The sequence below is a fragment of the Fringilla coelebs genome (genome assembly GCF_963513975.1).
Source record: "Fringilla coelebs genome assembly, chromosome: 2".
Lineage (NCBI taxonomy): Eukaryota > Metazoa > Chordata > Aves > Passeriformes > Fringillidae > Fringilla > Fringilla coelebs.
This window is the reverse complement of record NC_140029.1, coordinates 92,470,719-92,495,448: the sequence shown is the minus strand read 5'-3', so window position 1 is coordinate 92,495,448 and position 24,730 is coordinate 92,470,719. Positions and strand designations below refer to the sequence as shown.

The following is a 24,730-nucleotide window of genomic DNA, read 5'->3' as shown; positions in this document are numbered from 1 at the left end:
TGCTTCCAGCAGAAGCAGGTGCGAGGTGGGCAGTGCAGGGGATGCAGGCTTTTGTCCCCTCGGCACCCCGACACCGAGCGGTCCCAGTGCCACAGCGGGATCAGCCCGCAGGCTCCAAACACGCCAGAGCCCACCCGAGGGGAGCACCGGCGGCACAGCTGCCTTAGCACCCTGCTGGAACCCCCCTCAGAGGGCTGAGGGACCCGAGCCCTTTAATGTCCAAGGGAAGCTGCTGGCAGCTCTAATTCGAGTTTGATGTCAGCTCCAAAGCTCTCCACAACCGAAGACAGACAGGACCCCCTCAGCCAGAGGCCGGCGCTCTCAGTGCCCGCGGCATCACACCTGTGGGGCCGGGAGAACCCGAGAGCTCGCAGAGAGCCACAACCTCCCCGCCGAGCCCCGCTCCCTCCGCACCCCCCGCCCGGTTTTGCCCGCACAACCCCGGGTTTCACCGCCCCGTCTGCCGGCCCGCACTCACCGTGTTAGCCACATGGACGAAGAGGCGCAGCCCGGCGCCGGACAGCCTCGGAGCCCACTGCGGAGAGAAGGAGAGAAGTGAGGTGAGCGCCGGCCCCGCCGCCCCACGCCCGCTGTCCCCCGCCCGGCCCGGCGCTCACGATGTCCCGGGGCGGGCCCGACGGCTCGGCCTGGCGCGGCCCCCGGCGGTGCAGCAGGGCCGCCGCGCTGCCCGTGTGCCGCCGGCCGCAGCACAGGTAGGCGGCGGCGGCCGCGGACAGCAGCGGCAGGAGCACCAGCAGCAGCGGCGCCATCGCGGTGCTCCCTCCCAGCCAGCCCTCCCGCTGCCGGGGCGGTGCTGGGGCTGGCCCCGCCCGCAGCCGGCCTCAGGCGGCGGGAACGGAGCGGCGGTGCGGGTGACTGACGTCCCGCCATGTCCCGCTTCTTCCAGGCGCTCCGCCGCGCCGGCGGCACCCGGGGCGGGGGTCCGGGCGTGCAGGAGGCGGACGTGCAGCGGTGGGGGCTGACAGGTCAGCGGGGAGCCCGGGGAAAGGGTCGGCAGGGAGCCTTAGGGGTGGGGGTGCTGTCAGAGATGGCGGGAGGCGGCGGAGGGGCCCCGCGCTGCCCAGCTCAGAGAATGGCTTGCGTTGGAAGGGGACCTTGAAGATGATTATCCAGTTCCAACCCCCCTGCCATGGGCAGGCACGCCTCCCTCCAGACCAGGTTGCCTAAAGCCCTGTCCGACTTGGCCTTGAGCACATCGAGGGATAGGACATCCACAACTTCCCTGGGCAACCTGTTCCAGTGGCTCACTATCCTCACAGTAAAGAATTTTTTCCTAATATCTAATCTAAATACACTTTCTTTTAATTTGAACACATGCCTTCTTGTCCTGTCACTGAAGGCTCCTTTAAATAGTCTTGCCCCATCTTTCCTGTAAGTTCCCTTCAGGTCCTGAAAGGCCTCAGTTATGTCACCCGGAAGCCTTCACTTTTCCAGCCTGGACAACGCCAGTTCTCTCAGCTGTGGTTGTCTGAGCTCTGTACTAACAGCCCTCAGGCCGGAAAGAAATAAAAGTGCAAATAAAGTGGTCAAAGTGAGCTGCAGCTGCTGCAGAGATGGCATTGCTGCCGTGCTCTCCGCTCTGTGCCAGCCTTCCCCGGATGCCGCAGTCCGTGTCCTTGGCTTTGTGGGTAGGTGGGTGTTTGGGCCGGGGCTGAGCTCGGCTTTAACCTCCCTGGTGCCTCAGCACAGCCTCAGGCAGCTCTCTGCTTCGGGACAACGCGAACGAGGGTTGGCCTGTTCAGTGGCCCCAAAATGGGCTCGAAATGGGTTAAAGTGCTCTCCGCTGCCTGGAGGGTGGTGTTAAAGGGGAGTGCCAGGGCAATCCATCCTGCCCGAACGTTTTCCTTAGCTTGTGGAAGTCCCCACCTCAGTCTGTGGGCTGGTTTGGGTTTGTGTATCCTGCGGGCTGGTGAGTTACTTCATGCACTCACTGTGCACATTTTCCCAGAGAGGAGAGGGCAGCAATGCCACAATACACAGCACTTGAGTCCAAGCACAAGGAAAGGTCTTGCCGACTCCTATGTGACTCGTTTTGTATTCATTTTGACGTATTGTGCCCCATAATAAGGATTGCAATGGTGGTAGTAGTCACAGTGGCCTATAGTGGAGGTCTGCCTTAGCTTTAAGTACAGAAAATCTAGAAAACATCTTGTTGAGAAATTTTTATTATACAATAATAGATCATGACAAGCATTTCTGGTAGCCTAAAGCGTGTCCCTGGCTCTAGTACTTAAATATTTAAGAAAGTGGTTCGGGCTAAAAATCAAGCTTTCTTTTAGGAATGCAAAGTACCAGCCTAATTATTAGATCAGGTTCCTTGTACAGTCTGTTGCAATGGCTCAGGGCATTTTTGTGTAAGTTTCTGAATATGCTTTAATTTAATGCTATAACATTGGGGTCTTTGCTTCCAGGAGCATAAACCAGCTTCTGCTGAAGGCTGCTGTGCTTTTCCTATAAGGCAGATGTTTGGGAAGGCCTGTTCTGGGCAAGACCTGTTTCTAGTGTGTGTATGGAGTGCACTGGGTGACTGTAAGTGTAACAAATCACTTTTATTCCCAGGCATTAAACTTCGTCCCTATCAATTAGAAGGTGTGAACTGGCTTGTGCAATGCTATGAAGTCCAGCATGGCTGTATCCTGGGTGATGAGATGGGTCTTGGGAAGACTTGTCAGGTGTGTCTTCTTCTTCTGGAAAATGATCTTTGCTTAAATTTTGGGGTTTTTAGCCTAGTGTTTCTGCAGAACGAAAAAGAAAAAGTATCCTAATTATTCTCCCTCACCCCTCCAGAATTCCATACTCAAGTGAGAGCTCATTGTCTTTTTCTGTCACTCAAGTCCTGAGTTAAATCCTGTGAAACTCTAAATAGGTTTCAGGGTTTTGTAAAAAGATGAGTGGTCATTTTATCCAAACGCCTTAATGCATAATTCATAGTGTGCAGAGTTGAAGGCACAATACACAGCCAGTACAGGGAAAATAATGTCCTTTTGATGCTCTCACACCAAGGGGATTTTTGTGTTTGTCAACACATGGATTAAAATTTATATATCTGATTTTTTCAGATGTTTGTTGGATTTTTTCCCAAGTTTTTCAGTTAAAGTTTTGTTGGTAAATGACTATTTGTGCTTTGGATCAGCTGATTTTATTCAATAGGTCTTAAATTACAAATACTTTTAGAAAGTGATGCATGGTAGACCTAGTTTGTGACTGTGCAAGAAAGGGGCTTCATATATTGAGGTCATGTTTTAGGATCTAAGCCTTTTTGTCTGTATCCCACTTGATATTCTGTTAACTCTGATTTGTGATAACCTATGTAGACTAGCTGCAAAGCTCAACAAGGAGACAGCTTATGTAGGATCAGGCTATTGGGTTGAACCCTTCCCTTGTTACAAAAAAAATATTTTCCTTGCTTTTTAGACCATTTCTCTACTTCTTTATTTGACAAAAAAGTTATCCAACAAAGAGAGATTTCTGATACTTTGTCCTCTGTCAGTTCTGAGCAACTGGAAGGAAGAGCTGGAGAGGTAAGTTTCAACAGTTGTCTGGCTTACTATATTATTGCTCAGACTTTCAATTGCAAAGTTTGCATGTTGCAAGATTGCAAAGATTGTTTTCAAATGTGCTCACTCCAACATTTCCTTTTTATCCTTTCAAAGGGATAGAAAGTAAAAAGAGAGGCTGCTACTAAACCAACAAATCAATGCAGACTATGCAGTTAATGCATAGTCTTTACAATGCTGTGATATACATGAATCTATCCATCCTATATTATTGGCTGACTTTCAGTCCAAATGCCTCCACTAGCTCCTTGCTTTTTATTGATTTGTAACCCTCCCTGCTCAGCCTCTCTTAGGCAAAATCTGCTGAAGGCAACCAGCAATCTTCATAGTAAAAGGTAAGACCCGAGCTGTAGGGCATGCTCACATATACACACAAAATACATCGCACCTGTGCATGCAGCCCATCTTCACTGGGGTGGCAGTGCTGGTGTGTATCAGGGTGACAGGCTGCTGTGCTGAAATATGTACATTTGTGGTCTCTAGCTCACAGACTCCTTTTAAGAGGAAAGGGTAGAAGTTAAAGATTGGAGCAGAAGTCTGTCTGTGTGGCCGTTTGCTGATGCTGTCTCTCAGCATTTGAAGTCATCCAGGTTTCATTCTGAAGTGAGCTGGCCTGATTTGGATAGATTTTGGGTTGGAATAGTTGGGGGAAAGTGCATTCCTTCATAGATCAGCAGTGCAGCTTTCCAGGAGGAATATTAGGTAAATAACAGTGGTGGGATTAAATGAGGAGGAATTTTATAGTCCCAACAAGTGGAACTGGTTTTATCTGCTTTTTGACTGACAGAATATATTTTATTCTGACTTGGACCTCTTTGCTGCAGACATTTTTTGTCTTTATTTTAGTATGATTCAGGCCAATTCTTTGGCCTCATCTGGGCCAACTGTATTAATTCACCAGCTTCTTATGAACTTTTTTCAGTTCAGAATAGCAGTTAGGTCATGAGACTGGTTTTCAATCATCTGCCTTGGACTCTTACACCTAAAAGAATGCAGGTTTATTTAGGACTTGTCCAAACCAGAGCCAACAGTGGAAGTTTTCTTTCACCTGAGGTAAAAATGATGAAGGAATGAGATTCAAAAGCTGAGAGCCAGACACATCTCACAGGAGTATAGGGTGTTTGGATAGGAATTCTCATCATCTGTGCAGTGGCTGTGTTTGGTAATGAGGTCCATGTTCATAAACATGAAAAGACTTAACTTGGCTCACTGTTTTTCCTCTGTCTTTCTCTTAACAACAGGTTTGCTCCAGGTCTTTCTTTTATAACATATGTAGGCAGCAAGGAAGAGCGACCCAAACTGCAGGAGAATCTGAAAGGGGACTCTCACTTCCATGCACTCCTGACAACATACGAGGTACGTGATGTCTTTGTCACTTGAGAGGGGGGCTCAAGATTTCCTCGCCTTTTTGATTCCTCTGCACCATCCAGTTCATGCCTTGTCAGCCTACAAGTTTTCTCACTTTTACCTTTCTAGTTCCGTCCTCCCTCTCCCTGGGTGGAGTGTGAGTGAGAGGGTGTGTGGTGTTAAACCATGACATGCTGAAATTGTCATGTAGCTGTCATTTTTTTTCCTCAGGTAGTAAGTGCCTTCATTCCACTCTGCTCCATTTCACCATAGTTTGCAAGCAAAAATGCTCTGTTTCTTAACTGATGTATTTACTTAAATCATAAATCACAGTTAATTTTCTTTCATTGCAGATTTGCCTGAAAGATGCAGCATTTCTAAAGTCGTGAGTCTGGTTTTAATTTCTTCAAATTTAAGTCTGGATATCTGTCAACGATTTCTTAAGTGGATATTTGTATGTGCAAGGTTCTGTGTTGTTTCACAAGAGACAGGGATGTTCTTGGCTTGTGATTAGAACTTTGCCTTTTCCAACTTTAAGTCTTTAATGTCAGCTAAAATATATATGAACTTCCCCCAAGGACAGTTTTCAAGCCAGTTAACTCAAGGCAATATGACACATAGTGACTTAGAGCATTACATTAAATATCAGTCTAGCAGAGGACATCCTCAAGAGCTTCAGGTTGCAAAGGTATTAGTTGCAAAATTCACTGAAACTGACCTGCATTATATAACAGTGATAATGTGCTATCATATCCTGAGGTTTATTGCCTCCAGTCAGAACTGTGGAGGGCTTATGAAGCATTATGCCTTCTACAAAGACTGATTATTCAGCTCAAATTCAGCCTGTAGGAGGTACTGTCACAGTCATGCAGAATTCCACAGGCATCTGCACTTGAAATGCGGAGGAATTTTCTTTTTTTCTTAGCAGTAGTGCCAGTGCCTTGCAATGGTGTCATGACAAATGCTGGGGGCAGCTATACGTGATGAATGGCTCAGTATCTTTGTAGAAGCACAAATCCAGTGGCCCCCGCTGGCACAATTTTGTTTCTGTCAGGCCCACAATGGGCATCCTCCTGTCTTTCAGCAAAGCACCTGTCCTTGGCCACTGCTGGAAGTAGCAGACTGTGCTGCACATCATGGTAGAAACCAGGTCTAATGAAAGGTAGCCCTGACTGTATTGTCCCTACAGTTTCATATCCTGTTCTGCGTTACTGCATATTACTCTGTTTATTTTAAAGTGTAGCCCAGGTACATAGCGCCCAGAGAGAGCAAGTAGCCAGCCCTAGTATCACAGAAATGTCAGCTCCAGAGTAATTTCCTACTTCTAAAGCTAACAAATAACATCAAAGCCAAGTCACTCAAATTTAGGGTTTTGCCCTTTTGTCTTCCTTCTGAAAAAAAGTGGTTGCTAATCATTTGTACCTTGTTCTGTGTGGGAGCATTTGGAGCACTTTGTAAAGGAGGGTCAGAGTTATCAGATGTGTCCCCACCAGTACTCCTTACAAGCAGTGTAACAGCACAAATGAGTTGAGCAAGAGCCATGCTGTAATGGAATGGATGAGGAACGAGGCTGCTCTGCAGATGAGCTTCTGTGATGCTGCCCAGTGCAGAGTCCTTCGGCAGTTCAGCTTCTGAACTCGTAGAATAAGAGTAATGACACTTGATTGTTCTGGCAATGGAGAACCTCTCTGATATAGCAGAGAGGGAAATCAAGGCAAACAAAAAGGCTTTTTAGGAAGAATGTGGGTCACAGTGATTTCAGATGTTGTATTCCACTGGGAGGAGAAGTGTGTGGGTGAGAAAAGATGGAGGTTCATGCTTTCCCTCCCCTGGAAATGACTCTGATGTGGAAGTTGAAACCCTAGTGATAAGGAGGCACTGAGGGTTGAGAAGGTGTGGAGTTTCAAGTAAGCCTAGTGGATTTACTGGATCACCAGTGATTCTGCAGCCTGCTAGAGGACACACTGCATAGAGCTGTATGAAAAGTTTAAGCTCCTGTCTCAGGTGATTTATAAAAGCCTTGGGATCACTCTTCCATCACTGCCTCATGATCGTTGCTGGGTTTTTGTACAGGTGCTAGGGCCTGGTTTCATGTCTCTTTTTCCAAATCAGAGACCTCCTTGTATGTTCAACAAACTTGTGTTTATATCATTTTCCTGATAGTAATAGGGGTGGAGAGAGAAGCAAGAAATTTAAGTGAATTTTGTTAGTCTTGATTTCAGAAAAAAACTCACCCAGACGATAGGTAAAAACCTCTGTCGGCTCTTCAAAAACAGTACCTGTGAATTCCACCCCACTTTTGGTGTTTGCTTGTTGTTCATGGAGTGGGACCCCACCTCAAGTTGAGCCAAGCAGAGCCACCACTTACTTTGGTCTTTTTGTACTTACAAGAATGAATTGTCAGCCCCTAACTGAAGATGCTGTTTTTTTGCTTGTTCAGCTTTAACTGGGCTGCCTTGGTTGTAGATGAAGCTCATAGACTGAAAAATCAAAATTCTCTGCTTTACAAGACACTTTCTGAGGTAAAGTAACTCATCTCTCTTCTAGTGTCTTAAGACTTCTCCCTTTTAAGATTCTCAGTCAATCAATGTGAATCATCACTCGTTTTCATCAGAACTGGTGAAAAGATTCCCATATTTAGTGTCAGAGAGATAAAGGCCTTGTTGGCTTTGCATGGCAGTGGGCAGTAGTATTTGGAGCTTCCCTCACATTCTGCTTCATGTTTGGGCTTGCCATGTTGGAGCAGTTTGAAAGACTTGAAAAAGTAAAACAGCCAGACATGATGCTAAACCACAGCTGTGCTGCTGCAGAAGTAGATGTCTGGCTGACCTAAGCAACAGGAGACCATCTCCAGCTCTGGCAGGGTGAAGGAGCCCTTGCCTGGCTCATGAGACCTCAAGTCTTGAGCTATGACTTCCACTGTCCCATTTAATGGAGCCACCCTTTTTTACAGAAATTAGGACAATTGCTCTAGCTTCCACAGTACCTGGCCAAAGCAGCCCAAATGCCTGAGTGAAGACTGCACTTTTTGTCATGGCAGTGAAACATCAGCATTTGGTGTGTGCTGGCATCAGCAGCAATGTACTACAATACACCTTGGAAAACAGGGGGTTTCATTGAATTCCTGAAAATCTTACCTATTCTGAACATATTGTCCCTGATGTCTATAATTCAGGAGCTTTGGTTATAATCACAAAAAAAATCGACATGATTTCACCTCATCTCTCCTCCTAACCTATTTTCGATTACCAAACTTGAGAGAAATTTGTATCTTTCCAAAGGTAAACATATTTCTCAAGCCTCTTTATAGGGATTACTGTGAGCAACATAGACCTGATAATGTTCCTGTGTTTGTCAGAGTCACTCAGCAAACAGAAATGGAACTTAGTCTGATGCAGTTTCATTTCACTGTCCTATTCCAACTGCATTTTCCAGTTATCCCTCCTTATCTAACATCTAGTGTGCAGTATTAGACTGTAGACTGCATGGACCTGACATTTTAATGGAGTCAGTTTTATACTTTATTCTTATTTTGCTTACACTGAATTCCTTGCCCTGGTGTCAGCCTAGTCAATTTGGAGCTGTTTGACTGTCACACTATACTCCTGTTTGGATGGTTTTGGCAAATTGCAGCATTCTGTGAGCAGTTCTGTGCTGCCACTCATCTTCTAAGTTAAGCTTAAGAGTGGTGGAGGTAGACTTGTATATTAACTAACTTTTAATTACAGATACTTTTCCCTAATAACTTTGTTCTATTGCTGATTTTTTTTCAGTTCTCAGTAGGCTTCAGCCTGCTACTCACAGGCACTCCAGTCCAGAACAGCCTCCAGGAACTGTACTCTTTACTCAGCCTTATTGAACCCGACATCTTTCCCCAGGAAAAAGTGAAAGAGTTTGTTGAGTATTACCAAGTTATTGAAAAGGAGAATGAGCCAGGTCAGTAATAAGCAACATTGTACTTCATTCAGAACCAGCTTTTAGCTTGACTAGGAAACAGCTGTGTTGTGTCATCTTTATTTGCTTTCTTTTAATGGTGACAAGCTTTAAAACAAAGCCACAAAAACAAATTATTACTTTTAAGACAAGAGCTTTCTTAATGTAGTCCCAAGTGTTGCAGGTATGCAGCTATGTTTTGGTTTCTCTGTTTGTAAAATGTGGCTTGAATGGTTTCACCAATAAATGTGATATTCCTTTTATATTTATTTTGAAAGTGTACTTCTGAAGGTATTGTATGAATTCCTTACTTTTAACACAGTATTCTCCTCTGTTTTTGTTGGTTTTGGATGGTTTTTTTGTGGGGTTTTTTTGGAGTTTTTGTTTGTTTGTTTTGGTGGTTTTTTGGTGGTTTTTTTTTTTTTAATTTCTCCCTGCCTCTGCATAGCCAAAGAATTGCACAGTCTTCTGCAGCCATTTCTGCTTCGTAGAGTCAAATCTGAGGTGGCTGCAGAGCTGCCAAAGAAGATGGAAGTGGTTCTGTACCATGGAATGTCAGCTCTGCAGAAGAAGTACTACAAGGCCATTTTGACAAAAGATCTAGGTAACTTTTGAAGGGCATTTTGAAGTCTATTAATTATTTTTAAAAACAAAACTAATTCCTGTTGTGCATGCAAACAATTCCTGTGTGACAGTGATCACAAGGGTCCCAGGATGAGGGAAGAGACGAGAATCTTGACTCCATGTTTCAGAAGGCTTGATTTATTATTTTATGATATATATTATGTTAAAACCATACTAAAAGGATAGAAGGAAGGATTTTATCAGAAGGCTTGCTAAGGATAGAAAAGAAATAATAACAAAGGTTTGTCTCTGACCGAGACAGTCTGAGACAGGTGGACTGTGATTGGCCATTAATTAGAAACAACCACATGAGACCAATCACAGATCCACCTGTTGCATTCCACAGCAGCAAACAATCATTTTTTACATTTTGTTCCTGAGGTCTCTCAGCTTCTCAGGAGAAAAAAAATCCTAAGGAAAGGATTTTTCATAAAACATATCGGTGACATTCCTGTTGTACATGCATGCTCTGTTGTAAAGAAGCAGAACTTACTTTGGTCTGCAGAGTATGTACAGAATAAATATGCCAAATTTGGGTTGCTTTATTTTTGATTTTAGCTTGTGGCAAAATAAGAGACATATTGATCTATTGCTCAGGTGTTGTGAGCTAGGAGGGGTCAGCTTGAGAATCTGCTTTGGGCAGTCTCAAAGTAATTAAAGTAATTAAAGATACTTATCACAAGGTAAGCCTGCTCTTATTGCATGTTTTTGTGTTCAAACAAAAGGGTGGTACAAGAAATTTTGGATCTGTGGTTCTCTACAAATTTTCTAATAGTAGCACAGATGTCATAGAGCAAATTTCAACCCAGTGGATGCAGATAGGAGTTTTTTGGGAAACTGCAGGGTTATGTAGACAATGCAACCACTACCATCATGTGGCTTGTGAGTGCTTATTTGTCCTAGGGAAATTAAAACTGGGGAATTGCAGATGCTTTGTTCTTCTAGGGCTTTCTAGCACTTTGCATGAATATCACCCAGAAATCTGAAACTTCATCTTCTACTCTAGTCAGCATATGTGCAGGCTTTTTTTTTTTTGTTGTTCCTCACAAAAATGCATCAAGAAGATCTTGTTGCCCAGGAGATCTCAACTGTGCTGTTTTGTTTTTTTTTTCTGAAAATGCAAATGAATTGCACCAAATTTCTTTCACTTATTTTGATCACAAAAATTACAGTGACCTTTTACAGGGAGTCCAGAAAGTGAGTCTGATAATTGAATCTGACAAGGCAAAGTAGTGCTTATCAGGGTCTTATTTCTAAAAGCTTGTCCAGAAAGTGTGAGGGAAATTTTTTTTGGCCCATGAAAACAGATGTATTAGTCTTAAGATGGGAAATTCAAATCCAGCTGTGATTCAATGAGAGAAATACTCCAGTGCTGAAGCACTTTGGAGCAGTGCTTAGTACCAAGACCTTCCCAGTCACAGCCATTAATGGAGCATGGGCTTCCCTGCTCTGTTTTTTTGTCTGCTCTTTGTTCCAGATGCATTTGAAAATGAAACGGGAAGGAAGGTTACACTCCAGAATGTCTTAATTCAGCTTCGGAAGTGTGTTGCCCACCCATACCTCTTCAATGGTAGGAAAGCACTGTTCTCTTTTGGAACAGAAAAAATAACTTTCTTGATTTATACAGTGGTTTTCTATTATTAGTGTAATGCTTAGAATAAGCAAGTAATAAACACTCTTGTGCTTGAATCAGTAGCAGCTGTGAGTTTGTGACCAGTTCCAACACATGACAGTTCATCAATAGTGACAAATAAAGTAGGAGACTGTGTGAAGTCTGAGTTTCTGACTGCAGCTTTCTATTTCTATGTCTTCTGTCATCTAAACAAAGAAATCACAATGCTTTGTGAACTACTGAGGGTGTCATTTGGAGATAGAGAAGGACCATCACTTCTCAAGCAAGCATCGTGTGGCTCCGCTCAGCAAAAGCAACAGTGTAGACACACTGAGGTTTACCACAGAATTGTTATTTATGTGGTATTAACTCTGCCTTTTGAAACTCCTTTCTGTTCCAGGTGTTGAGCCTGAACCCTTTGAGATTGGAGACCATATTGTTGAAGCCAGTGGCAAGATGTGTTTGTTGGATAAACTCCTTTCATTCTTGTACGCTGGGTATGTCATGTTGGGATGGGGTTGACATAGGGAGAAAAAGTAAATTGGGAAAGCAAAGTACATTATTTAGCCATAGACTGAGCAGTTATTCTTTACAACACAAGCACTGACTTATTTATTCCACATTACTCACTACCTGAAAGAAGTAAAACAAGCTGTATTGGGGATGGTAGAGGAACCTTGAAGATTACTGCACACTGCTATGTCTGGCCAAAGCATCTTGTATTCAGCTGGGAGCAGGTGTGCTAACAGTATTGCTATTCTTGTCATATTATGGACAGAGATTTTCAGGTGCATTTTCGCCAGCATTTCTCAAAGCAGTTGGCTAACTCTCTCACATGCTCTCATATTTGCCATATTTGAGAACCTGGGACAATAACCATGTGACTTGGTATTCAGCAAATCTGCTTTGATTCTGAATTTCCTGAGGGTGGTTTCTAATGCCTTAGTTGAGTTCCTTTGTGCTAGCGTACCTGTGTTAGCCTGGGAGGCCCAATCCATGGCAAATGGGAAAAAGAAAAACCCAAGGCTAAGCTGAAACTTCAGAAGTTTCAGGATTGGTGTTCACAACCCCTTGTTTTGTGCTCTGGTGAGTTCAGAACCTGGAATCCAAAGACCAAAGGACAGAGCTTCAACAGCCCTTGTGAAGTTCTGATGTGATTTTTTGTCTTTGTCCTGCTGTGTAGCATCTTGTAAGTCACTACCTCTCCACTGAATGTGTTTGCTGCAGGACAAACACTGTGCAAATTCGGGACTTGAAAATGTCTGTGTTCTGCTATAGGGTGAAGTCTGATTTAAATAGAGCACTATCTGAGGCCTAGGGCTGGGAGGGAGGAGAGCTGATTTCTTAAAACACCTTTGTAGGTAGAACTTGATCTTTGAAGGTTATTTCCTGGAGAAGGAGATGTTCTGCTGTTACAGAGGTGCTGATATTACATTTTCCCAGAATTTCAGATACATTGTAGTGTGTGATTTGAGAGCAGTCATGTGATGATGAAGACTTCATCTTGCTAGGCTGAAGCTGGAAGTCCTTTTAGACAGGTTCCTCACTGGCCTTTATCTAGCCAGCAGCAGAGCTGTACCAGAGCCCTGTTACTTCTCTGACTCCACACTCTGGACAGGGCAAATGATGACGGCAGATAAAGCTTAACTGATTGCATTTAGATATGGAGCTGAAAATGTGTGGTGAGGGAATGGGCTGTGATTCTGGGAGGCCTTGCTGTGTAGCAGGGACTGATAATGACTGGTTAAGCCGTTGTGACCCCCCAGCAGGCTGTGAAATGCTGTCACAGTATGCTGAGGATCACAGAGTTTCACGTTCTTCTTGCAGAGGCCACCGTGTGTTGCTGTTTTCTCAGATGACTCAACTGCTCGATATTCTGCAGGACTACATGGACTATAGAGGTATGTTCTGCACACTTTGATAGGAGAGGGCTTGTGGGAATTCAGCACATCGCTCCGGATGTCCAGAGCTACCGAGAGAACCCTTGGGGGGCTCGGAAGTCTTGGAATGTTGCCAAAAGCACTTGGTGGCTTGATTTTAATCCCTCTAGGGATGTGCCACCTGCATATGAGGATATGAGAATCACTGGGGTTTAAATGGTATAGAAATAGTATATTTACAAGGTGAAACACAGGTTTTAAGGTTTTGGTACAGGGGGGTTATGGAGACAAGATGGAGGAATTTAGGCCTATCTCGTGGTTCTTCTTTCTTCTTCATGTCATCCATTTTCTGTGTGACGCAGATACTTTTAGATAGGTTCTTGGTGAAGGTACACTTGTTAACAAGGGTGAAAGGTATTGGGGGATAAAAGGTAAATATGATTTACGTAGGTTTTGTTATAAAAAGACACGACTGCCTCATGGGCAGTCAGAGTGCCTTTGGCTGCCTTGCTAGTCCGATTCCAGCTGGGCAGAGAGAAAACTTTGTAGATAACAAATAATAAACAACTTTGAAGACCAAAATTCAGAGAGTCCAGTCTCGTCCTTTGAAGCCCAATCTGAACGAACCATCCTACACGTGTCTGGGCAGAGACAGACAACAGCCGACCCAGACAAGGGCTTATCTTAATGATCTCTGCCAGATATTGTTCCTGTGATTTTGGCTGATCCACCTGGGATGGATAAAGGAATGTGATGAAGATTTATTGGTTCTTAAGACAGGGACCATATTCCTGCAGCAGCTCTGTGAGTTGGAGGGTCTTGAGTTCAGCTCTTTGCTGTTACCAGCTTCCTGAAATGAGCTGGCAGTTAAGTGTTCTTCAAAGTAGCTTTTGTGCCTTGATGAAACGGAGCTAACAGCAATGTTTCATTATATACCTGTGTTCAGTTGTGTACCTGTGTCCTGAAGTAATTGCAGTAAAGGCAGTAGGTTTGCTCTAGAGTCACTTTGTCCAGCACAAAACACAAACTGAGCCACAGTTATACCAGGAAATTAATTTTTGATTAAAACGGTTGTTGACAGTGGGGCCCCAACGTGTCTGAGGGCAGGTTGGATCAGACCATTTTTGGCAAGGTTAGCAATGTGTTCTTGGGACATTTTCTTTTGTTTCAATCCACGTGGCTCCATGCCTACTTAGGATTTCCCATGAAAGAGGCTTTTGTTTGGTGTTTATGGTTTTGGACGACTAATAGTGTAGGATAAAGCCAAATGTAGTGCCATATCCCATACTGCATGCTCACAGCAAAGCACACTGAAGGCCGTGGGAGTTTGGATAAGGAGGATCTGATGGTAGTTGGCTTGCTTTGTGGGGCCAACAGCCAGCACAGCATAGTCTGAAATGGGACTGTGTGCTAATGTTCTTTTACTTGGGCTCTGAATTTTCCTGTTGTGTTTCCAAACAGTAAATTAAATGCTAAGAGTCTCTGCTTCAGACAGCTAAATTACTCTTTACCAAGTCAATCTGGAAGTCAGGGTCATTACCTCAGTTTATATGAGGTTTAACTGGGAAAAAATGAAGGAATTGAAGGCAATTAGATGAGAACCAAGCTAGGAGGATATGGCATGAAAAGATTCAGGACAGCAGTGAGACAGCAGAGAATGAGGTAAGAGGGTAAGAGCAAAGGCAAAGTTTCAGAAACATTCACGCTGTTTGTTTGGCAAGGCTACAGCTACGAGCGGCTGGATGGCTCTGTTAGGGGTGAGGAGAGACACCTTGCCATCAAGAACTTTGGTCAACAGCCCATCTTTATCTTCCTGCTGAGCACCAGAGCAGGTAAGTAAGGAGAGACAAACAAACCATCTTGCTTCTGCACTCTTATTTTATTCCCTCTGGCAAGGTTTCAGGGAATTCTGAATCCTGCAGAGCCTGCTCATGTGGGGGATTTTTGAGGGAGACAGGACACATCCTGAACTTGGGTCTCTCATCTAGGACATCTGGTTTCTGTGCTTTCCTTTAGGCAGCTGATGCCAAGATCTTTTCATACTGCAGCCTCTTGAGTTTATTTTATTCCAAGTTCCATAATGCCTGTCTCTGTGCCAGCTTGAGCTTAAGGAATCTCACTACCATTTTATTTCTGCAAGCATCAGTCTTTAGGCAGGAACAGACTTCCTTTAAGTGAGCTGGTGGAATTGCTTCTCAAGTTTGCTGAACATGGACATGCTCTTTAGCTGGCAGACAGACTGAAATGAGAGTCTTTTACCGTCCCGAGGCTGCAGAGAGCTCCATGGGACTGCCATCTGTGCTGCTTCCCCTCTTTGCTCCCTGGGCAGATCTGTGTCTTCTACACAGTTTCAGACCTCCCTGTCTCTGTTCAAACAAGCACAGAGCCAGGCTTCTGCTTGTCACCAGAGGAAGAATCCACACTGCTTGGTCTCAAACATCAAACTGGAACCAGGTCTTCCTTTGGGCTTCTGGTTAGACTTGTCTCGACAAGCCTGCACAACAAGGCACAGAGGAGAGCACACAGGGTTAGTGAAGGGAAGACCCTAATGCTGGATGTGTGTCAGGAGTGAGTATGTGTGTCTGTCACCACGGTGCCTGAGCTCTCCCTCCCATGCCAGCCAGACTTAGGGTTGTTTTTTACTGCTCGCTGCTATGTCTGGCCAAAGCATCTTGAATTCAGCTGGGAGCAGGTGTGCTAACAGTATTGCCATTGTTGTTATATTATGGACAGAGATTTTCAGGTGCATGACTGTCTCCACTTACAGGGATATTCTGATTACAGGGAAGGTGTCTTGTCATGAGCTGTCCCCTCTTTAACTACACAATGTGGTCATAGTAGAGGTAATTTAAAATGTAAAGTTAACTGTGGTTTTTTAAATCTTTTTGTTTCATGAGACCTCAAGTTCTAACCTCAAAACCTTTGGGTCTCATAAACTACTAGACTTTGGTTATTGTATAGTTTGGCTTGGTGTTTTCCACTGTTTCAATGGTATATTTACAGCTGGTTCTGTGCTGCAGCCAAGTCATGACTTGGGCAGTCCCTTAGGGCTTCAGGGAAGCCAGTCCTTGCAGGGACAATCTGCCTGCCAGCAGAAGAATTATGTCTATCTTCATCAGTCTTGACAATCAGTCCCTTTTGCATTGGCTCACTCACACCCTATGTTTTTTGATTACATTGCATTGTACAGCTTCTTTTTTGGACTGTTGCAGAAACCCAGAAGCTGGAAATGGAAGGCTTACCCATCTGTCTAGATACTTGGAAGATTTACATCTGGGTTTGAGAGATGGATTGGATTAGATACAGTTGATCAGATCTGACAGTACTTTGCACAGCATAAATTCTCTAGCTTCTCCTTTATTTTCTGTTGGTGACATATTTTATGACCTTCTTCTTTTGTTTGTAGGTGGAGTTGGCATGAATCTGACAGCAGCAGATACTGTTATTTTTACTGATAGTGATTTTAACCCACAAAATGACTTGCAAGCAATAGCAAGAGCTCACCGGATTGGGCAGCACAAGTGAGAAATGTCACTACTTGTGGTTTGGTTGCTGACTCTCTTGGCCTCTCAGTATTACTTTCCCCTTCCATAGGCAGTGGAAGGTTCAAGTATGAGGATAGATTGAAGATTAAAGGGGAGCAGAGAGGATTTTGTGTCTTCATTTTCCAACTTCAGCCTCATACAATCTTGTTCTTGTCATGTATCCAGGGTGGGAACTTTGTAAATTTGGAGTAGGAGATGGAGGGTGAACGTTTGACTGCACTTTTGCAGTGAGCATTTCCCCTGTGTCAAGCAGAATTGTATCAGCATCACATTTCTGCTGATTATTTTTGCTCATTTTGTTCTTGCCTTCTTTACCTACCAAAGGAGTGGGTAAATAAATAAAGGAGTGGATAGTAAATACCTTAGTGCACCTCAAAACAAAGTAAGTAATAAGAATTTTCTTAAACTTTTCAAGGCCTGTAAAAATTATCCGTTTGATTGGGCGAGATACAGTTGAAGAAATAATCTACCGAAGAGCTGCCTCCAAGCTCCGGCTGACCAATGCCATTGTTGAAGGGGGGCAGTTTGCTCTGGGAGCACCCAAGCCTCAGGGAACAGCAGAGTTACAGGTAAACCAGAGTTGTATCCTCAATTTGACTCCAGTAGCCACCTTAGAAATGTGCCAGAATGTTTCTGTGTTTACATCATATTTGAACTTCTGCAAAGAGTTGTGCGTTGACATGTATGTAGGAACCAAAATGACATCCCAGGTCCAGACAGCGTCTGATGTTTGAAGATGGTTTTTGCAATTTTGAAGTGTGTTCATTGGGGAAAAGGGTGTGTTGTCCTTGAGAAGAGGGGAAGACAGAACCTTTCTTTGTCTTACTTGTTTTTTTAATTATAATTAGTTGAAATTATAAAAAGTGGAAGCTGGACTCATTGTTTCTCAAACTGATCTGTCTCTGGTGCTTTTCTCTCACAAACAGAGCTGCTAAGAAGTCAGGTGATAACCTAGTCAGCTTTTGGTTGTTAGTCTGAAACTCTGTCAACCTTCTTTTGGCCTCATGGCAAATACAGTGTCTCAGGAGTCAGGGTATGGTTTATAATTCTGACCTGAAAGCTGAGGTTTGTGTTGAGAACTTGGCTTCAAAACATCAAGCAAACTGACATTTAAGGAAACATATTCCCTGCGTGCAGCTAAACCTAGGAGAGGTTTGGGTTTAGTGTATCCTTTTCCCCTTTGCCTGCCCTTCCTGACCTATTTGTGTGTATCTCAGCAATTAAAGTTTCTGTGGGAGAAGTGGAACTGAGCCCATAGGAAATTCCATGCTGTTATTTTTCTCTCCTTGGATTTTTATGGTATTTAGGCTTTTGTTTTAAACGGGTTGAGGGCAAAAGCAAGCCTGGCCTTTCTGGCTTTGAAGAAAGCTGCTTGAATGCAGTCAGTACAGTGCTGTTTTGTCATTTGGCCCTGAAGAAAAACGACTGTTGAAGTCTGGATGAGTTATGATTATGGGAGAAATGTTGTTGGGGCTTGTCCTGTCAGGTGTTGGGAGAATGGGGCATGTTAAAGAATAAGTATTTTGACAGGCAGCCTTAAAGCTTAGGTTCCACCACTCATACATCCTTTGCTTTTAAGCCTGAGAAGCTCGAGACACTGGGATTGACATGGAATTAGAGCATAATAATACTGAACTTCCCCTTCTCTTTGTTAAAGCTGAGTGAAATCTTGAAATTTGGCCTGGATAAATTGCTCTCCTCTGAGGGAAGTACTGTGCAGGATGTGGAGCTGGAAAACATCCTTGGAGAGACAAAAGGAGGGCAGTGGATAATGGACACTGTGCTGCCACAAAAGGAAGAGAATGAAGAGGAGGATACAGACAGTAAGTTAAGAATCTAAATAGCTGGGTCACTTAACTGCTGGTAAAGAAGGCTTCCCAGGCAGGAGTGGCATTTTTCAGGCAATAGGTACAAAAGCAGAATTGTAATTAAGATACTTAGATTTTGTTTGTGGCCTATCCACAAACTTTACTTCTGAGTCTTTATGGGTATTTTTGTTCTTTTTTTCTGTCCTTATTTGCCTGTTTGTAAGATAATGTTAACAATATTTGCCCAGTTTTGGTGGCTGAGAGTTGAATTCCTTTTCATATTTTAATACCTCAGATGGAAATTCCTGAGAATTAATATTAATGTTAATATTGTAGCTACTGCTTTTCCCACAGAGAACCATTAAGATAGATCTACAGTTTTGGAGATGTTATAGTAAGTTAAGGAAAGGCTGTGTAGAAGGTATTTAATTTTTTATCTCCAAATAAAGGATTATTGGCTACGAAAATCCAAAAGGTGAGGTAAGAAACACAGAGTCATGGTGTCTATAGAACTGAAACAAACCTACTCTGTCTTTAAAACTGTGCTTTCCAGCCCAAATGTCACCCAGTTGTGGTTAATTTTTCATAGCCCTGTGCTACCTGAAAATAAATTTTAAGGATACTTCCCTCTTCCAGTGCCTTCTTTCCCAGAGAAAGACTGAAATTTTGTCTAGGTACACAGTAGCGCTTAAATACAGATTTTGACTGAAGCTGAAATGTGGCTCTGCAGGACAGTTATTGTCCATCCAGCAGCAGTTGCCAGCAATGAGTAATTATTTGCTGAGAGTTAGCAAAGAGTGGTATTTTCTGGTGATGACTTAAAAGAGGGGCAGTGGTACCAGACAGTGTAATAAGTATAGGGAAAATAACTCACGTGGTGAGCAGCAGCCCAGGCTGCCAGAGTTCTGTGCTTTCATTTCATTTGGGAAGTCAAAAGGAAAAATTTGCTTTCCCTTTTCAAGAGCTGCCTGTAACTACATAGCAGAGCTGAATGAATTCTCCACTGGCAGAGATGCAATGACCAAAGAGAACAGCGATGGAACCACAATTTAAAATAATTAATTAAATGAAATAGGAAGAAAGCTTCCTTACCAGTCTAAACATGTTAAATTATCTTAAATTAAAAGCTTTTGTCAGAGGAAGCAAATCTTGATTCTCCTGTTTCTACATGATACTGGTACATGATTCTGGTCATACCAAAAAGTTGTGAGAGTGAAGATATTTCTTTGCTGAGGGTAGAACAATGTCACAGAAGATCCAGATTGGTTTTTATCTCACTGTACATTTTGGGTGTTAGTAGGTTTCAGTTCCTTTTCACACTTTTAAATTATTTTTTAAAGATCACATGTACGTGTATGAAGGCAAAGATTATTCAAAAGAACCCAGCAGAGAAGACAAAAAAGCATTTGATCAGCTTTTGGATCTTCAGAAAGCATTGATCGAAGAGACCAGTAAGGAAGGGAGAGCTCTCCGGAACAAAGCAAACGTAAGGCAGATGTGACAAGGAACATGATGCTTTTTCATTTGCTTGTGGAAAATGAAACTTGGCAGTTTTCTCTTTACCTACAGCTTGCAGAAGGCATGTTAAAAGATTTGGATGTCAGTGTACTAAAGTTGGCTCTGGAATCAGGGCTTGACAATTCAGCAGTTCTGCTAACAGATCTGAGATATGCTGTAGAGGGTACTTCTATAAACTCAGGTCACAAAACCACGTATTATGTGACAATTGAGTTCTGATGATTAAGACTTGTGGACAAGTAAACAAATGGGAAAGGAATGTAGGTTAAGGAGGGCATCAGGCATGGCTTTAAGATCAGCAGTTTGTTTCTGTGATACCTGTTTCTTTCTCCAGGCCCTTCTCACAGGCCTTCGGGAACAGTCAGCCAGGAGGAAGCACTTACTGAGTGAAGAGGAGCTGGAGGCTCGGAGGAAGAAGCGCCAAGAAGCAGCAGCAAAGAGAGCGAGGCTCATGGAGGAAAAGAAGGCAGCAAAAGCAGAGGCAGAGCACAAGAAAAAGTATGGTTTGTATTGCATCTACTACTTGTAAATCGATGTCTGTTGCACTGTACTCTTGGAATGTGTCTGATTATATCAGGAAATAATATGCTCAAACTGCATAACATGGGGATGTGAAAGTGGAAAAATGGCTTGAGTCCCTAGCAAGGGTTCTTTCCTCCTGAATACCCTGCCTGACTTTAATTCATAGAGGATGTCCTGAATAAGAGCCCCATGTCTGACTGTACAATCAATGAGCATTTGGGAGAAGCTTTCTGAATGTCACAGTTGGCTCCTACAAATTGTCTGACATCTGTGACTCTCTGGCACATCTTAACTTTCTCCTTCTTGTTTGTCAGGTATTCTTCCTTTTCACCACTCCAAGTAGCTCCTTGCCCTTTGCTATGTGCTCACTTTTTCCTTGCCTGCAACTGGCTTATCACATTGTCATGTGGCTCTTAATATTATAAATAAGAACTTTGGTAACCATTGTTCTAGCCCAAAATGGGGAGGGAGCAGAGAGAATGCAGGTCTAGGTCTCCTGTGTTTCACTGCAATGATTTAAACCAAGCTGTGTGCCCCTACCTTTGATTTTCATTGAACATCCTCTTCTCTTGGTTTCAGAATGGCCTGGTGGGAGGCCAATCATTACACATCTACCTGCCTTCCTTCAGAGGAAAGTGGCTCAGAGGAGGAGTTTGAGGAGGATGAGTTGGGGCAGAATGTGGATTTAGATTACAAAGATGGAGACCAGAACTATATTAAATACGTCATGGGAGATGTAACCCACCCCCAAGCAGAAGAGGAAGATGCCATCATTGTCCATTGCCTAGGTGGGATTTGTGAACAACAGGAGTATTGTTGGATGGGGTGAACTAGGGAGCTGAATTCTCCCTAATGGTTCCATAGTTTCTAATTCTGAAATAATTTCAATTTGAGTCTGACAATCTCAAGTGGTAAAGAGGCAATACAGCCTTTATTCCAGCATGTATAATCCACTAAGTAGTAGCAAAGTGTGCAGGCGTCTTTGTATGCTTGGTCTGGATTTATAGGTAAGGCTCTTCAAAGGGGCCTGTAGGGCTTGGAATTTTATATCTGGGGCTAAATAGTGACAGTTCCTGAGAGCAGGGCCTTTTGTTTATCCCGTGGAAGCTGTAGGAATCAAACTGAGATCCTGAAATTCATCTTCTTTTTCCAGTCAGCAGAGAAAGACAGACACTTCCAGAAGCTGAGGTCAAAGTTTCAGAGGTGGTTGTTTCTCAACACTGACAGTACAGAGGCTCTAGGCTAGTCTCCTAAGTTAAGGCCCTCTTTTAAGGCATTAAAGACCTTAAGAGGAGTTCTTCTTGAAACAGTGTTGGAGCTGCTCTCTGTCCAGGACTACAGCAAAACATCAACATCTGCTTTGGCTTATAGTTACACTGTGCATGAAAGCTCATGTTTGAAGTGCAAATGCCAAGTAGAAATGAAAGACTGCAAATATCAAACACCTGGTATGGGAAGCCCAAGGCACCAGTGTGGGGACATACTACATGCATGCTCTGTGTACCTATATGTATGTATGTGAGGATACTGTCAGGTTTATATGCTCAGTGCTATGGTTAGTGCTTGTTTCAGCATTTTCAGTGAACAGTAAGGAATTTTTCTGTGGAGTTTTTCAGGGAACTGTGATAAGTTTGTTTTTCTCCAGGGCTGAGGTTTATCCTTTAGGATAGTCCCTTGAATAGTGGTTGACTTAAGGTTGTATGTAATTCCCATATCTGGTTTTGATAATCATTCATTGCCTGTATACAGAGCAGGTGTCTTTCCTGCAGGGGTGGTTTCAACCTCACTTTTGAAAGGAGTCTAACTTGTTATTTCATTCTAGATGACTCCGGCCGCTGGGGAAGGGGTGGTTTATTCACTGCTCTAGAGGCTCGTTCTGATCAGCCAAGGAAAATATATGAGATGGCAGGAAAGATGAAAGGTAAGAGATTAAAATATGACCTGAGGCCAAGACACTTGAAAGAGGTAAAACCCCAGTGACACTGCAGGAGTGAAGTGCCTGGATGCCTCGATACTCATGTGTTTTACTCTTTCTCTGGATATGTGCATCCCTAGCTCTCAAATAAGTACTTCAGCAGGTGCTTTCACTTGGCTTGTTTGGAGTGTGAGAACTCTGTGTAGGGGTTGGTCATTCCAATCCATCCTACAAGTCATAAAAAAAGGGGAAAACTCCAATCTTGTACATTATTCACAGAGTGCTTTTCACTAAATAAGACAGAGCACTGCATCTTCTGTCAAAGTGCTTTCAAGAAGGATGAAAGTCACCTCAGGCAGCATTCAGCTGAGCCTTTGCTCCCCTCCAAGCACTAATCTTTTCCCAAGCATATATTAACAGTTTTGAGATACCTGCAGCTGATTAGGAATTAACATCTTGCTATAAAATGGAGCTGTTGATCTTTCTAATTCCCTGCAGGATGCTTTCTTCTCATTTCAGTGTCTCTCTTTCCATTTGTTGTCTTTAATTGGGATGTGTGTGTGAGATTGTGTGGCTCGGGAGAAAATGTTTGTCTTGCTTCCCTGAGCAAAGGATCTGACTGCTGAAACCATCATGAGGAGATACAGTCTCAGAGAATAATACAGAATGTGACAGTGAAATCACTGCTTCATTGACTGCTTGTTTACTCTTCAGGACTGATTTTTTATTGTTGTCCTGTTCTTTTTTCTGGACAGACCTGGAGTTAGGAGGAACCCTGCTATTCCCTATTGATGATAGAAAATCCAGGAAAAAAGGACAAGATTTGGTGAGAATGAGAAGCTCTTTCCTGTTTTGCTCTATCCATATGTTTTTGAAGCTGTGTAAAATGAACCTTATGTCTTTTTCACAGTAATGGCATTGATTACTGAACATGGCTAAGTTGCAGCTAAATATTAGACATAATGAGTTCTTTTCTTCATTTATTAACGGTAAAAGTTAGTAATGCAGTTTTCCAGCACTGTCACTGTGTCTCTTAGTACTGTATGTAGATTGTATTTCAATTTATTGCATTTTCTCCTTAGCTGGCCTTGATTGTAGCTCAGCACCGAGATCGGTCCAACAACTTGTCTGGCATTAAGCTGTCAGCTTTGGAAAAGGGCCTGAAGAAGATTTATTTAGCAGCCAAGAAAAGGAATGGTAAGTGTCTGTGTGGCAGAACAGCAAATCTGTACATGTGTGGTTGCACCTAAAGATGATGACCAATTTCCACCTCTCTACTGTTTTTTTCTAAAGTGAGATCTCCATTGAAGTTCGGCTGCTCAAAAGTATTTCTTCTGTTCTTTATTGTTCCCTCCTCAGCAACAGTGCATCTCCCACGGATCGGGTATGCAACAAAAGGCTTCAACTGGTATGGCACCGAGCGGCTCATCCGAAAGCATCTGGTAGCTCGGGGTGTGCCCACTCTTATGTATCCTTTTGGAGTGTGTCTCATTCTGTTCACCAGCCAGTACTGAAATAATCCTGTAAATATCTTGGTAAATGCAAAGCAAGGAAGTAAGGCGAGGCACAGATGCCACAGTCCAGCTAAAAAAACTGGTTTCTCTCACTTTGCTGTCAGTATCCGGTATTTCTGACAGCATCCAGGTACTCAAAGACTTAGCATTTTGGGTGATAATGACAGATGAGTGTGATTCAGCGCGCCTGTCAGGATTTGTTAGAACCAGGTGCTAGTCTTCTGTTGACAGCATGGACTTACCTGTATATGCCACATCTGTGGGGGGACATGACTGGAATTTCAGATTAATGGAGGTGACTCAGAAAGCCGCAAAAGTGAGAATATAAAAAAACATTACAATGTTCCAAACAGGTGATAGCCTGCTTCCTTGGCTGAACATGATGAAAGTTGGTGTGTTAGGACAGGCTTAGGAAGGCTTTCACCTTCCAGAAAAGGAAGCAGGTTTACAAGGAGGCTCTGTTTTGTCACTTCTCTTGGAAGACATGCATTTGCTATACTGACACTGTCAGCAGTTCCGTGAAACCAAAAACCTGAAACAAAAACAAAAGTATTCAGAGCATTCTGGCTCTCTTCCTTGGTAACTCTGTTAGTGGACACATTGTCTGGTACTTGTTGACACTTGATAGCATTTCCTTGACATTGTATTAGATACTACTTCTCTAGGAATAAAGGTTCTTCCTCTGCTTCACAGTCATATTCATCTTCAACAACAGTCTCAAAGCCATGAAGATGAAGTAATTTCACCAAGAACATGCACAAAAAGTGACCATCACTCAGACAGGTCATGTGCATTCATGTCAGAAACATGGGTTGCACAGCCGTTATTCACACCTCTACCTCTCTGCTGTGACATTTGCATGTTGTCAGTGGCTCTGGAGTGGAATGAGATTCTCTCTGGCTTCAGAGTCCAAAGAGGAAGGATCTTGGCTCAA

The 24,730-nt window shown here is 43.3% G+C and overlaps 2 protein-coding genes across 4 annotated transcripts in view; one reads left to right on the top strand and one right to left on the bottom strand.

Moving 5' to 3' along the window:
* Positions 1-879, bottom strand: part of LOC311151056 (uncharacterized protein) — a 16,686-nt gene extending 15,807 nt beyond the window's left edge. Inside the window, exons 1-2 of one of the 2 annotated variants that reach the window (XM_084201180.1) lie at positions 618-879; positions 479-535 (exon numbers count right to left, since the gene is read on the bottom strand). In XM_084201180.1, coding sequence (XP_084057306.1) covers positions 479-535; positions 618-770 — 210 coding nt within the window. In that variant the 5' untranslated portion in view covers positions 771-879. The remainder of the gene's footprint in view (positions 1-478; positions 536-617) is intronic. The other variant, XM_084201181.1, reaches the window with a different exon arrangement.
* Positions 853-24,730, top strand: CHD1L (chromodomain helicase DNA binding protein 1 like). Of its 2 annotated transcripts, XM_084201178.1 has the most exons (23): positions 853-986; positions 2,581-2,693; positions 3,436-3,542; positions 4,820-4,934; positions 5,279-5,310; positions 7,366-7,447; positions 8,699-8,861; positions 9,307-9,462; positions 10,960-11,052; positions 11,495-11,591; positions 12,922-12,995; positions 14,696-14,806; positions 16,381-16,495; positions 16,935-17,088; positions 18,177-18,342; positions 19,668-19,813; positions 20,180-20,343; positions 20,947-21,155; positions 22,190-22,288; positions 23,038-23,108; positions 23,365-23,479; positions 23,642-23,750; positions 24,447-24,730. In XM_084201178.1, the coding sequence occupies exons 1-23, from the start codon at positions 890-892 to the stop codon at positions 24,523-24,525; spliced, it is 2,667 nt and encodes an 888-aa protein (XP_084057304.1). In that variant the 5' UTR covers positions 853-889; the 3' UTR covers positions 24,526-24,730. The 2 variants fall into 2 exon arrangements, with proteins under 2 accessions (XP_084057304.1, XP_084057305.1); XM_084201179.1 differs by lacking the exons at positions 853-986; positions 2,581-2,693; positions 7,366-7,447 and having other exon boundaries at positions 3,440-3,542.